Raw genomic sequence first — 14,423 nt, 5'->3', positions numbered from 1 at the left:
CCTCCCCTGCGGCACTCTCCCATGGAGGTCTCGTCTGGTCCCATTCACCTAGACTGGGCGGTCACAAAGGTGGTGGTGTTGGCCTGCTCCTATCACCGCTGAGCACCTTCCAGGTCCTCCCTAACCCCCCCTCCCTAACCTTCTCCTCCTTCGAGGCTCACTGCATCCGGCTCTTCTCACCCACACCCCTAAGGATCGCAGTGATCTACAGGCCCCCCGAATCCATAGCCCGTTTCCTGGATGACTTCGCCGCCTGGCTTCCCTTCTTCCTCTCCTCTGAGCTACCGACCATCATCCTCGGGGACTTCAACATCCCCATCAACGACAACACCCCAGCTACCTCCCAACTCCTCCACCTAACCTCCTCCTTCGCGCTCACACAACACACCCAATCCTCCACCCACATCAATGGGAACACCCTGGACCTCGTCTTCTCCCACCTCTGTACCCTTAACCACTTCACTAACACCCCCTTCCCTCTCTCCGACCACCACCTCCTCATGTTCTCCATCTCCCCTTCCCCTAATCCCCCCCCCCCCGTGCGCCAAACCATCACCAGCCGCAACCTCTGCAACCTGCACCCGGCCCCCCTCCACTCGGCTGCCGAGCGCTTACACGACAGCATCCTTCCACTGTCATGTCCTGACCTAGCCACCACCTTGTACAACGACTCACTATCAGCTACCCTAGACTCTCTGGCACCCCTAACCACACGCAACATCAAACCCAGACCGCTCCAACCATGGCAGAACGACCATACTAAATGCCTCAAACGTCGCAGTCGTGCGCTGGAGAGACTATGGCGCAAAACCAGGTCCCCTCATGCATTCTCCCTCTACAAATCTGCCTTCCTCACCTACACCTCCTCCCTCCACGCCGCCAAACAGGCCTACTTCGTTGACCTGATCAACACCCTCTCCACCTGCCCTCGCCGACTCTTCTCCACCTTCAACTCCCTGCTCTCTCCCCCCCCTCCTCCACTCAGTACCTCATTTACCGCCCACGAGATTGCCACTCATCTCCACAACAAGATTGACACAATCCGCAAGGACATAGTCAACTTGCAATCTACCTCCCCATCTAGCCTCCCCCCTTCCATCACCCCCTCATCTCTCCCCACCTCTGACCTCGCAACGGCACTGCCCCCCACCACACCCAAGGCCCTGCCTACCGCAACCCCCCCATCACTGCACTCCTTCAGCCCTACTACCACTGAGGAAGTCACCAGAGTCTTCTCAGAAGCCCGCCTCACTACCTGCCCCCTGGACCCTATCCCCTCTCAACTCCTGCGGTCACCCCCCTCTTCCCTCATCCGCTCCCTCACCCACATCTTCAATCTCTCCCTCTCTACTGGCGTCTTCCCCTCCCCCCTAAAACATGCGCACATCACCCCCATACTCAAAATGCCCTCCCTGGACCCCACTAACCTCAACAACCTCAGACCATCTCCCTGCTGCCACTCACTTCCAAGCTCCTTGAGCGCTTGGTCTACGATCGCCTAAGCGCCCACCTAACTGACAACAACCTCCTTGACCCACTACAGTCTGGCTTCCGTCCCCTACACTCCACCGAAACTGCCCTCCTCAAAATCACCAACGATCTACTAACCGCCAAAGCCAAAGGCGACTACTCTGTCCTCCTCCTCCTGGACCTCTCCGCGGCCTTTGACACAGTCGACCACCCCCTCCTCCTTAATAAACTACTCTCCCTTGGCATCAGAGACTCCGCTCTCTCCTGGTTCTCGTCCTATCTATCCCAACGCTCCTTCAGCGTTTCCTACAACGGTGCCACCTCCCCTTCCCTCCCCCTCTCTGTCGGGGTCCCCCAGGGCTCTGTCCTTGGACCCCTTCTCTTCTCCATCTACACCTCCTCCCTGGGCACACTCATACACTCCCACGGCTTCAACTACCACCTCTACGCTGATGATACTCAAATCTACCTATCCACCCCTCACCTCACCCCCACATTCTCCGCCCGCATCACTCACCTCCTAAACGACATCTCTGACTGGATGTCGCTCCATTTCCTCAAGCTCAACCTCTCCAAAACCGAGCTTCTCGTCTTTCCCCCTTCCCGCGCCCCCCCCATCCTATCCATCACTACCAACAACACCACCATCAATCCCGCCCAGCAAGCCAAAGTCCTTGGCGTCATTCTGGACTCAAACCTTTCCTTTCAACCTCATGTCAAATCACTTACATCACATGCAGGCTCCACCTCCGGAACATCGCCAAGATACGCTCCTTCCTTACCCCAGACACCACTAAACTACTCGTACACTCCCTGATTATCTCACGCCTTGACTACTGCAACTCCCTCCTCACCGGCCTACCCCAGTGCAAACTCTCCCCGCTTCAGACCATCCTGAACTCAGCTGCCAGACTCATCCACCTCACCAGCCGCTCCAAGTCTGCCACCCCCCTCTGCCTCTCCCTCCACTGGCTCCCCATTGCCCAACGCATTAAATTCAAACTGCTCACTCTGACCTATAAGGCCATTCACAACACTGCCCCTAACTACCTCACCGACCTGATTCCCAGGTACCACCCTACCCGTACCCTTCGCTCTTCACAGGACCTCCTTCTATCTTGCTCCCTGGTCTCCTCCTCCCACGCACGACTGCAAGACTTCTCCAGGTCCTTGCCCATCCTCTGGAACTCACTACCCCAATCCATCAGACTGTCACCTTCCCTCCTCACCTTCAGGCGCTCCCTGAAAACCCACCTCTTCAGGGAAGCCTACCCCACCCTCACCTAACAGCCGCTGCCCTTCCCTCCTCCTAACACTCCATCCCCCACAGCCATTTCCTCCTGTACCTCTACCCCCTCCCTCCCAGATTGTAAGCTCGAAAGAGTAGGGCCCTCTTACCCCTTGTGTGCTGTTTGATGTTACTGTACCGTTTCATGTATTGTCCCCCCTCTATTGTACAGCGCTGAGCAAACCCTTTGACGCTGTATAAACTCGATAAATAAATAAATAAATAAAAATTTAGACAGAAGCCAATTAACCTACCAGCATGTCTTTGGAGTGTGGGAGGAAACTGGAGTACCCGGAGGAACCCCACACAGGCACAGGGAGAACATACAAACTCCAGGCAGGAGGTGTGGTGGCGCGGGATTTGAACCAACGACCCTACTACTGCCAGGCGGAAGTGCTAACCATTTAGCCACTGTGCTGCCCATTTGGGATAATTAAGAAGGAAAACATTTGCCACAAATATTTGAAAAAGTATTAATTATATGTTGCTCGTGAATCACATTAAGACGACATTGTTTTCACATTTTTCTCTGTCAGCTTTTAAAGAATCTGATCTGGGTGTTTATAAAAACTTTGTTACAATGAGCAGCCTTGTAGGTGCAGACAAATGGCAGACAATAGTCAGAGCTATTTTGAGGATAACCGAAGTGTATAGAAACTGCTACATTGGGTCTGTGGGGTTACAGGGACTCCCGGTCATGCAAGGGTAAGGGCAGCTACGGGCACCTGACATGTTTACATTTTATAAAGGACATTTTAAACAACTGAAAATGATACAGAAATACAAAACAAGTTTCAACGTTCACAATGATACTATCAGAATGACGCTCGGATTAACTTTAAGTGATAATAAGACCTCATAAGTGCCTCCATGAGATCTTTGTTCCTCAGGCTGTAGATCAGAGGATTCAGCAATGGGTTAATGAGGGCAGATATGACTGAAAACAGTTGGTTTAAACTGACCATATTGCTGGAAGATGGAACCAAGTAAATAAAAATTAAGGAACCATAAAAGATGAAGACCACGGTGAGGTGTGAGGTGCAGGTGGAGAATGCTTTCCTCTTTCCAGTCTTGCTACGGATTCTGAGGATGGTACTAAAAATATAGACATATGGAAGAAAGGTCAAAAGAAAGGCTCCCACTCCAACACTAGCACCTTCTAGGAATAGGACCACCATGTTTATGAAGGGGTCAGTACATGTAATCTGATATAAGTGTGGAAGGTCACAAAAGAAGTTGTGGATGGAAGATGTTCTGCAGAAGGACAACCTGAGCAAAAATAAAGCATGAACCAAAGAGAAAGAACATCCTGCAACCCAGACCATGGAGGCCATACGAGCACAGACCCTCCAAGACATCATTAGTTTGTAATGTAGGGGGCGGCAGATGGCAATGTAGCGGTCGTAGGACATAGCCGAGAGCAAGAAAAGTTCTGAGCCAGCAAAGGAGAGATAGAAAAAGACTTGGGCTGTACAGGAAGGAATGGATATTGATCGGCTTTTTGTGACCAAGTCATAGAGCATCCTTGGTGCGGTCACTGATGAAGAGGACATGTCCAGAAATGCCAAGTTGGCAAGAAAAAAATACATTGGGTTGTGCAGATGGGAGTCAGTGAGGACCAAGAAAAATATAAGAAGGTTTGTGATGAGAGTCATCAGATAGATCAGAAGGAAAAGCCCAAAAAGTGCATTCATGGTCAGTGGATGGTCTGATAGACCCACAAGAGTGAGAGACGTAATCTCTGTCAGATTCCTCATATTATTCATTTTTTTCCCTCTGTTTACATTTTTCACTTTAGAAGAATAATAAAATGATGGATCTGAGGATTAATAGGAAGACATGTATGTTGTACTACACCGAGCACTCAGGGTTACATGTAGGCATTTCTACCTGTGAATGATTCATTCTTATATAGAATATTGGAAGTCCTTCAGGACCGTCTGCCGTGTTGTAGAAACACAAAGCTGAAAGTCTCATTAAAGGTCTCCTAAGATGTCATTTCTAACACCTTGGGAGCCCCTTTTCTATAAATGAGTAGCATTTAAAATATGAAATTTAGAATCTACTGAAAGTGTTTTTTTATCTTTTTCGGCACCTATTTTACTGATTGGTTAGTGGACAGAGTGACCTAAAACACTATAAAAGAAACACGGCTTTTCTTTTGGATTCCATTGTTTTGTAGTTACATTTTATAAAAACATCATTGTATTTCAAAGGTTTTTATTAATTTATAAACAGATTAAGAGGACAGGAGCAACAAATCACGCCCACGCAGGGGCCATCAGTTGCACATAAAAAATTAGAAAAAACAGTGCTCTAACACCAACAGAGCAAAAGGTGCGCCCACGCAGGGGCTATCAATGGCACATAAATGACAAAAACATTAGTATAACACCGACAGTAACTAAAGGCAGCCATCCACTGCCACACCAAAAACAAACAAAAAAAAGAAAAGGAAGAAGGAGTACAAAAGAAAAAAGATAACAAAACCAAGAGCGGGGGTCCAAGAACGCCAATACCGAACAACATCACATCCCCAGACTAGCCGGGGGGAGCGTGGGGAAGGCATATTGCAACCACGGCTCCCATATTTTCAAGAATTTACATTGGGAGTCGTTGCAGATACTCGACATCTGTTCATTGAGCATCACAGTGGTCATACGGTCCCGCACCCCCTGAAGAGGGACAAACGGGCTCTTCCAGGCCTGAGCAATTGTTCTAGTGTCTGACAAAAAACAAATAGGAAGCCAACTTCTGCTGATGAGCCAAGAGGCCCGGTGTGGGACAATGAAGCAAAGCATACCGATCATCCTGGCGTATGGAGAGATGGAACAAAGTGAAGAGGAGGTCAAACACACGAGACCAAAAATGAAACAGTCTCGGGCATGACCACCAGATATGCAATACATCACCACGATGGCCACAACCCCGAAAGCATCGATCACTGCAGGCCGGGTTCACCTGGGCCAAACGAGCCAGAACCCATAAAAGCATCATTGAATCGCACAGTTGATAGTCCATATGGAAAAGTAAAAATTGTCCAGTGTCACAGTTTGGCAGCAGCAACAACAGTCCAAACTGCAGAAACACGAGACATTGGTAGCTGTCTTACTTAAAAAAAAAAACATTAGCTCTTCATTCCTTACATTGGGGTGGCTAATAATGGACCAGTGGTGGTGCAATGGCCTGCAGCACCAAGAGTGACACTAGAGACACGGGGGGTGTCATTCTAAAAATAAATAGAGTTTCAGGTATATAAATCTAATGGTGTAGCACTACTACATATAAATATTGATAATAAAGTAGTAATAATAATAATATTAAAATATAATAAAGCAATAATAATGCAATAAATGTGTGACTGAATACATACACTGTGACAAATCCAAAGTCATCTGATCCTCTCTGGGATCTAAAAGTGAAACACCTTCAAGTGACACAGAAACCGTGGAACAAAACAATCCCAATTGGACCCAATATGGTGAAAAACAACAAAAACAACTCAAATCCCTAATTGGGATCAATGGCTTAACAATAGCCAAATGAAAGACTACCAAGTGGCACATAAGTGAATCCCTTAAAGGGGATATACTTCCTATAAAGTGATACGTGCTCAGTGATAACATCAAAAAAATCCTCGAATGAATATGAAACAAATATAGGAAAAACACAATCCTCGCCCTTTCATTTAAACACATTATTCAACTAAAAAACAATATAATATGAATTGAAAAAAATATTGTATAGTGAAATATACACATCTAAATGAATATAAAAATATTAAAAATATGACAAATAGTTTTATATTCATTTATATGTGTATATTTCACTATACAATATTTTTTTCAATTCATATTATATTTTTTTAAGTTGAATAATATGTTTAAATGAAAGGGCGAGGATTGTGTTTTTCCTATATTTATTTCATATTCATTCGAGGATTTTTTTGATGTTATCACTGAGCACGTATCACTTTATAGGAGGTATATCCCCTTTAAGGGATTCACTTATGTGCCACTTGGTAGTCTTTCATTTGGCTATTGTTAAGCCATTGATCCCAATTAGGGATTTGAGTTTTTTTGTTGTTGTTTTTTTTGTTTTTCACCCTATTGGGTCCAATTGGGACCGTTGTTTTCCACGGTTTCTGTGTCACTTGAAGGTGTTTCACATTTAGATCAGATCACTTTGGATTTGACACAGTGTATGTATTCAGTCACACATTTATTGCATTATTATTGCTTTATTATTAAGTGTTCTTTCATGGCGGCCACTTCCTGTCATCTCACATATATATTCTTATTATTATAGCCAAATTTACCACCCTAACTCCTCCCACATTCACCACCCTAACTCCTCCCACAGTTTTTACACTCCAGAGACAGTAATATACAGAAACGTGTGGATTGTTCCCGATTGGTGCGCTATTACTTTGTGGAACGTTTCACCAAATGGTTCACGAAATATCGGCGTTTTTGTGGTGAAATTGGTCCCATAGGAATGAATGGAGGAATCCTGATAGTTTTCACAATATAACCATTTGTTTGCAACTCACGCCGCCCATTGACATTCATTGAAACTCCACTCTAGCCACCTCAAATTTGAAGGGCAATTTCTAAACTGCGACTGTGCCTTCATTTTTAATATTTACTCAAGCCACTCCACCCAGTTACTCCGCACACTCCAGTTGTAGACTACTGGTGGAGGCCAGAACACTTCACACAATTTCCCCAGAAATTGTAGCTTTTCTAGTATTATTACTATTATTACTTTATTATCAATATTTATATGTAGTAGCGCTACACCATAGCTTTATATTTTGGTATTTTTATCACCTATAGGTATAGGGTTGGGTGTCAGCACCTTTTCAATATTATTTTTATTATTCACTTAGAAGTGCAGGAGGATCATATTACTAGAGTTTCAGGTATGAAGTAATAAAAACCGGACAGTTTTACCAAAGTTTGAAGGCCGCACCAACAGCCCTAGCAGTGAAGCCAGGAATCTTCCTAAAAACTGAGTGCTTTGGGTGGGAAAAAGATAAGCAGAAGCATCGCAGTAAATTCATAGTTCATGGCTTCACTTGTTTGTGTTCTACCAATACAAACAAAAGAAATAAACATGAGAATTCCTAAACATTTGTAACTACAGCAATTTTCTGGGTGAAGTGGTGCATTATCGGACAGAAATACAGGGGGGGCCAATATTTTTGGCCATGACTGTAACAGACCCCAGACACCCACGACTGGGTATCTCTGTCAAGAAGCTGCTTCTCAGGCTCTGGAACACGAGACCAGTGACTCTGGCTATTGTTACCCCAAGATCCAGACGACACCAGATTTGAAGTAAACCAGGAGGTAGACTAGTTTATTTGAACACAGATACAAGATAGATACACTCAGGGGACAGTCCCCCCTCCCTGCATAATGACACAGATACAAGATATATACACTCAGGGGACAGTCCCCCCTCCCTGCATAATGACACAGATACAGGATATATACACTCAGGGGACAATCCCCCCTCCCTGCATAATGACACAGGGCGGGGCAATCTACATTTAGTAAAAAGAGACACAAGGGTATTCAAACTTCACACCAGCAGACAGTCGCATCAGGAGGGAGGGCTGCTGGAGACCCCCCCCCCCCACCAAGCCAATACACATAGACACATACATCCCATGTTCCCATGTTTGCTCCCAAGCCAGACACACAATAAATCAATGGGACAAGCACATAGCATTAAACAGTGCGTTGGTGAGGCTGCACTAATAGGCAGCACTGATGGGCATTGATGAGGCGGCACAGATAGGTAGCACTGATGAGGCGGCACTGGTGGGCATTGATGAGGAGGCACTGATGATGCACTGATATGCAGCAATGATGGGCACTGATAAGCGGTACTGACTGATAGCACCAACTGGAGGCACTGACAGGCGGCACTGCTGGGCATCATTGATGGGTGGCACTGATGGGCAGCACTGATGGGCGACACTGCTGGGCACTGACAGGTGGCACTGCTAGGCAGCACTGACAGGTGGCACTGCTAGGCAGCACTGACAGGTGGCACTGCTGGGCAGCACTGACAGGCGACACTTCTGGGCACTGATGGATGACACTGCAAGCAGTTAATCTCACCTCTGGCAGTGTCGGTATGGCTTCCAACCCAGCAGCTCATTCCCATCCACGCTGAACACATCGCCCCTGGCCCCGGGCAGTGTGGGAGCCTCTTCATCTCTTCCACGCCCATCCTTGGCTACATCACCCCTGGTGCCAGATCCGCATAGGAGCCGTTTCCTCTCGTCCACACCCACCCTGGCCCCAGAGACATGTCGGAGATGTAGTTTGATGGGGGTCCAGTGTGGACGAGATCTGGATGGCCGGTCAGTGTGTGTGGTCCGTGTGCGCTCATCTTCCTCTTCTTCCTGGCGTGCCCACTGAGATGGCTCTGCGTGCCATAGGTTCGCCATCACTGCCCTAAAGGATCTAAACCTTGGAACAGAATATACAACCTCATTCACATTTATTCTAAAACAATATACATTTTTAGAGATTTCTTCCACTTTACTCAACAAACTCATCCTTGTCCTCTTCTCTACAGAACTGCACTCATCCAATATATGTTCACAACCACCCGGCTTATGATGGCCAGAGCCGGGAAATCTCTGACTTTAGGTTTTGACGCTTTTAAAAGCGGACTTAATGGCATTATGTCTATTGAATTGCTATCAGCCAAGCAGAGTATTGATTTATTTCAGGTACTTATATACTTACATATATATTGTACATTCACATCAGTCTCCGCCCCCGAGGAGCGTACAATCTAAGGTCCCTAACTCACATTCATACATACACATACTAGGGACAATGTAGACAGGAGCCAATTATCCTACCAGCATGTCTTTGGAGTGTGGGAGGAAACCAGAGTATCCAGAGGAAACCCACACAGGCACATGGAGAACATGCAAACTCCAGGCAGGTAATGCCGTGGCTGGGATTTGAACCAGCGACCCTAGTACTGCCAGGCGTAAGTGCTAACCATTTGGCCACTGTGCTGCCCAGTCGAGTAGACCAGGGCTTAAAATTTCAAGCCTAGACCTACTAGCCAGGCAAAAACCTTACTCTCCACCAATTGCCCCACCAAACCTTGCCCAGGTCCGCCTCCAACCCCATCCCCAGCCCTGCCCCCAACCACGCCCCCTTAAAGCTTATGAAATTACATTTTTCTTTAGAATAAAGAGTCCAAAATTTAAAAAAACAGCAATTATAACATAGCTTTATTATGTCAATTTAAACATAACAACGGCGGTGGAAAGTGGGCCTCTCCTCGTTTCCCCCACGTCGGTGGAGAGTGGGCCTCTCCTTGTGTCCTCCATGGCGGAGGAGAGCTGGCCTCTCCTCGTTTCCCCCACGTCGGTGGAGAGTGGGCCTCTCCTTGTGTCCTCCATGGCGGAGGAGAGCTGGCCTCTCCTCGTGTCCCCCACGTCGGTGGAGAGTGGGCCTCTCCTTGTGTCCTCCATGGCGGAGGACACAAGGTCACTCGCCGGGGTCGGTACCAGTAGTTCAGATCAGGTAGGGATATCCAAAAGAGAGGTCAAACTTAGCCAGGGGTCAGAGCAGGAGAAGTCAGCAGAGGTCAGGTCCAGGCAGGTCAGCAACGAATCTCAAACAACGGGAACACAGGAACACAGGAACCAGATCAGACCATACGGCAACTTGTGTCTGTGCAGGGCTGATTTAAGTAGCCCGCCCTGCACCTAACAGGTGCAGCCTAAGCCCTAGTGCCTGCCCAGCACCGTCATAGGCGACGGGTGCTCCTGGGTCCTAGTGCCCTGATGCCTGCATGTCTTGACAGACACCTACGCATGTGCAGACCCATGCGTCGCGATGGTCCCTGACAGCTGGTCTCTCCTCATGTCCCCCACGTCGGTGGAGAGTGGACCTCACCTCGTGTCCCCCATGGCGGGGGAGAGCTGGCCTCTCCTCGTGTCTCCCACGGCGGTGGAGAGTGGGCCTCTCCTCGTTTCCCCCACGGCGGTGGAGAGTGGGCCTCTCCTTGTGTTCCCCATGGCGGTGGAGAGCTGGCCTCTCCTTGTGTCTCCCACGGCGGTGGAGAGCGGGCCTCTCCTCGTGTCCCCCATGGCGGTGGAGAGCTGGCCTCTCCTCGTGTCCCACATGGTGGTGGAGAGCGGGCCCGGGGATTGCATTGCAAGCCACCCACTCCATCAATAAATGTGCAGGGCATTACTGTGCTTGCAAGAAAGGAATTTCCCCTCGCATTTGGCGAGCGGGCGAGCGGAATTTTCAAGTCCTGGAGTAGACTATATGTACAAGATGGAGGAACCCCTGCTTGATCATGACCTTGCTCCTGTCTGCTGCTCCGTGTATGACCCCGGTTTGATCCTGACCTTGCTCCTGTCTGCTGCTCTGTGTATGACCTTGGCTTGATTCTGACCTTGCTCCTGTTTGCTGCTCTGTGTATGACCTTGGCTTGATTCTGACCTTGCTCCTGTGTGCTGCTCCATGTATGACCCCTGCTTGATCCTGACTTTGCTCCTGCCTGCTGCTCGGTGTATGACCCCGGCTTGATCCTGACCTTACTCTTGTCTGCTGCACCATGTATGACCCCGGCTTGACCCCGACCTTGCTCCTGTCTGCTGTTCTGTATTGGGTCTGGCTACTGACTACTCTACTTTTCCACCGGAACCCACTTGTCCTCTGGAGAAACTCCTTCTGCATCTGGGTGCACCCACAGGTTCCGTCTCATCAGGCGTCATCAAGCAGCAACACTACTGTCAACCCGTGCTTCTTTGGGCACCGCACCTGCTGTTTCCACCTCCAGGGGCGCACTGCACTTAGTCGTAAGGGAAGCCCTCCCTCTATTCCAGCCTCCAGTCATTTTCGTGACAGATGGATCCACCACACCATGACACCACCACCAGCCTGAACCATTGATACAAGGCAGGATGGGTCCACCACACCATGACACCACCACCACCAGCCTGAACCATTGATACAAGGCAGGATGGATCCACCACACCATGACACCACCACCACCAGCCTGAAACATGGATAAAAGGCAGGATGGATCCACCACACCATGACACCACCACCACCAGCCTGAACCATGAATACAAGGCAGGATGGATCCATGCTTTCATGTTGTTTACACCAAATTCTGACCCTACCATCTTAATGTCGCAGCTGAAATCCAGACTCCTCAGACCAGGCAATGTTTCTCTAATCTTCTATTATCCAATTTTGGTGAGCCTGTGTGAATTGACTCCGCCGTTTCCTGTTCTTGGCTGACAGGAGTGACACCCGCTGTGGTCTTCTGCTGCTGTAACCCATCTGCTTCAAGGTTGGACGTGTTGTGCGTTCAGAGACGATATTCTGCATACCTCGGGTGTAATGAGTTTTTATTTGAGTTACTGTTGCCTTTCTATCATCTGGAACCAGTCTGCCCATTCTCCTCTGACCTCTGACCTCAACAAGGCATTTTCCTGCACACAACTGCCGCTCACTGGATATTTTCTCTTTTTTGGACCATTTTCTGTAAACCCTAGAGATGGTTGTTCATGAAAATCCCAAGAGATTAGCAGTTTTTTTTAAATACTCAGACCAGCCCGTCTGGTATCAACAACCATGCCATGTTCAAAGCCACTTAAATTCCCTTTCTTCCCCATTCTGATGCTCGGTTTGAACTTCAGCAAGTCATCTTCACCACATATAGATGCCTAAATGGATTGAGTTGCTGCCACGTGATTGGCTGATTAGCAATTTCTGTTACCAAGCAAATGAACAGACTTACCTAATAAAATCGGCAAGAGCCTGGAAATCTCTGACAGAGTTTTAAAACGGCTAAAAACAGACTTAATGGCAGAATGTCGAATGGAAAGCTATTGACGATTTCAAACAATTCGCATGAAGCGTTTCTTACAATGTAGCAACTGTGGATATCGGATTCACCTAATTTCAACCTAATGGTTGTCAGCTTTTAACAAACAAACCTGAGCTGGATCTTTATGAAGCTGTGTGCCAAGTTAAAGCCTTCTCTGTCCGTAAAATAGTCATTGATAATTTTTTTTTTTGAAGATAAGCAATGTATACTGAAACTGCTAAATGTGACCTCGGAATCCAGGATACAATGACCCCGGGTCATGAAAGGGCTGAATGCAGCTACTAGCGACTGACTTCATTTATTTTATTAAAGACATTAATGAAATTATTAGTCAACTAAAAAGTGCAGAGAAGCACAAAAGTACCAAATTTTACATTTTTATTTTCATCAGGAAGCCTGAATTAATTTTAGGTGATAATAAGACCTCACAAGTGCCTCCATGAGATCTTTGTTCCTCAGGCTGTAGATCAGAGGATTCAGCAATGGGTTAATGAGGGCAGATATGACTGAAAACAGTTTGTTTAAGTACAACATATTGCTGGAAGTTGGGACAAAGTATATAAAAATTATGGAGCCATAAAAGATGGAGACCACGGTGAGGTGTGAGGTGCAGGTGGAGAATGCTTTCCTCTTTCCAGTCTTACTACGGATTCTGAGGATGGTACTAAGAATATAGACATATGGAAGAAAGGTCATAAGAAAGGCTCCTAATCCAAAAGTAGCACCTGATAAGAATACAGCCACCATGTTTATGAAGGGGTCAGTACATGTAATCTGATATAAGTGTGGAAGGTTACAAAAGAAGTTGTGGATGGAAGATGTTCTACAGAAGGACAACCTGAGTAAAAATAAAGTATGAACCAAAGAGTAAGAATATCCTACAACCCAGACCATGGAGGCCATATGAGCACAGACCCTCCAAGACATCATTAGTTTGTAATGTAGGGGGTGGCAGACGGCAATGTAGCGGTCGTAGGACATAGCCGAGAGCAACAAAAGTTCTGAGCCAGCAAAGTAAATGTAGAAAAAGACTTGGGCAGTACAGGCAGGAATGGATATTGATCGTGTTTTTGAGACCAAGTCATAGAGCATCCTTGGTGCGGTCACTGATGAAGAGGACATGTCCAGAAATGCCAAGTTGGCAAGAAAAAAATACATTGGGTTGTGCAGATGGTGGTCAGTGAGGACCAAGAAAAATATAAGAAGGTTTGTGATAAGAGTCATCAGATAGATCAGAAGGAAAAGCCCAAAAAGTGCATTCATGGTCAGTGGATGGTCTGATAGACCTACGAGGGTAAAAGAGGAAATCTCTGTCTGATTCCTCATAATGTTTATAATTTTATAATAATTGTTTTTCTCTGATTAAGTTTATCAACATAGAATGATAATACAATTATTGTTCTGATATCATCATCTTTCTGAAGATATTAAAAAAAAAAAAAAAGTATAACATGTACGGTACACATTATACATGAAGAGTACAAAAAGTGCATTCATGGTCAGTGGATGGACCGACCCACAAGAGTGAGAGACGTAATCTCTGTCTAATTCCTCATAATATTTATTTTTGTCTGTTTAAATTTGTTCTAATTGAAGAGAAATATAATAAAACTTCTGAAGGGTTATTAAAAGGAAAACACGTCCGGTCTGCATTCACATTGTACATGAAGACATTTGTACCAGCTAGAGCTTTATTCTTATATAAAATGTTGGAAGTCCTGCAGGACCGTCTGCCGTGTTGTAGGAACACAAAGCTGAAAGTCGTCTC

At 46.8% G+C, this 14,423-nt stretch overlaps 2 protein-coding genes across 2 annotated transcripts; both read right to left on the bottom strand.

Moving 5' to 3' along the window:
• Window positions 1-3,573: 3,573 nt before the first annotated feature.
• Window positions 3,574-4,524, bottom strand: LOC149434062 (olfactory receptor 1G1-like). The gene has a single exon (XM_089664154.1). The coding sequence runs from the start codon at window positions 4,522-4,524 to the stop codon at window positions 3,574-3,576; it is 951 nt and encodes a 316-aa protein (XP_089520280.1).
• An 8,518-nt stretch (window positions 4,525-13,042) lies between these two features.
• Window positions 13,043-13,981, bottom strand: LOC149434061 (olfactory receptor 1G1-like). The gene has a single exon (XM_089664153.1). It carries the CDS (start codon window positions 13,979-13,981, stop codon window positions 13,043-13,045), a length of 939 nt encoding a protein of 312 aa, XP_089520279.1.
• Between the last annotated feature and the right edge of the window lie 442 nt (window positions 13,982-14,423).

The sequence above is a fragment of the Staurois parvus genome, unplaced genomic scaffold (genome assembly GCF_062004578.1).
Source record: "Staurois parvus isolate SC_StPar_1 unplaced genomic scaffold, SC_StPar_1.0 ptg001842l, whole genome shotgun sequence".
NCBI classification, from domain to species: Eukaryota; Metazoa; Chordata; class Amphibia; order Anura; family Ranidae; genus Staurois; species Staurois parvus.
Note: the sequence above shows the minus strand (reverse complement) of the source record. Positions and strands in the feature narration are given on the sequence as shown.

Bases quoted from the DNA above. Each gene is read 5' to 3' on its own strand.
- LOC149434062 (XM_089664154.1), bottom strand. From the start codon at position 4,524: ATGAATAATATGAGGAATCTGACAGAGATTACGTCTCTCACTCTTGTG.
- LOC149434061 (XM_089664153.1), bottom strand. From the start codon at position 13,981: ATGAGGAATCAGACAGAGATTTCCTCTTTTACCCTCGTAGGTCTATCA.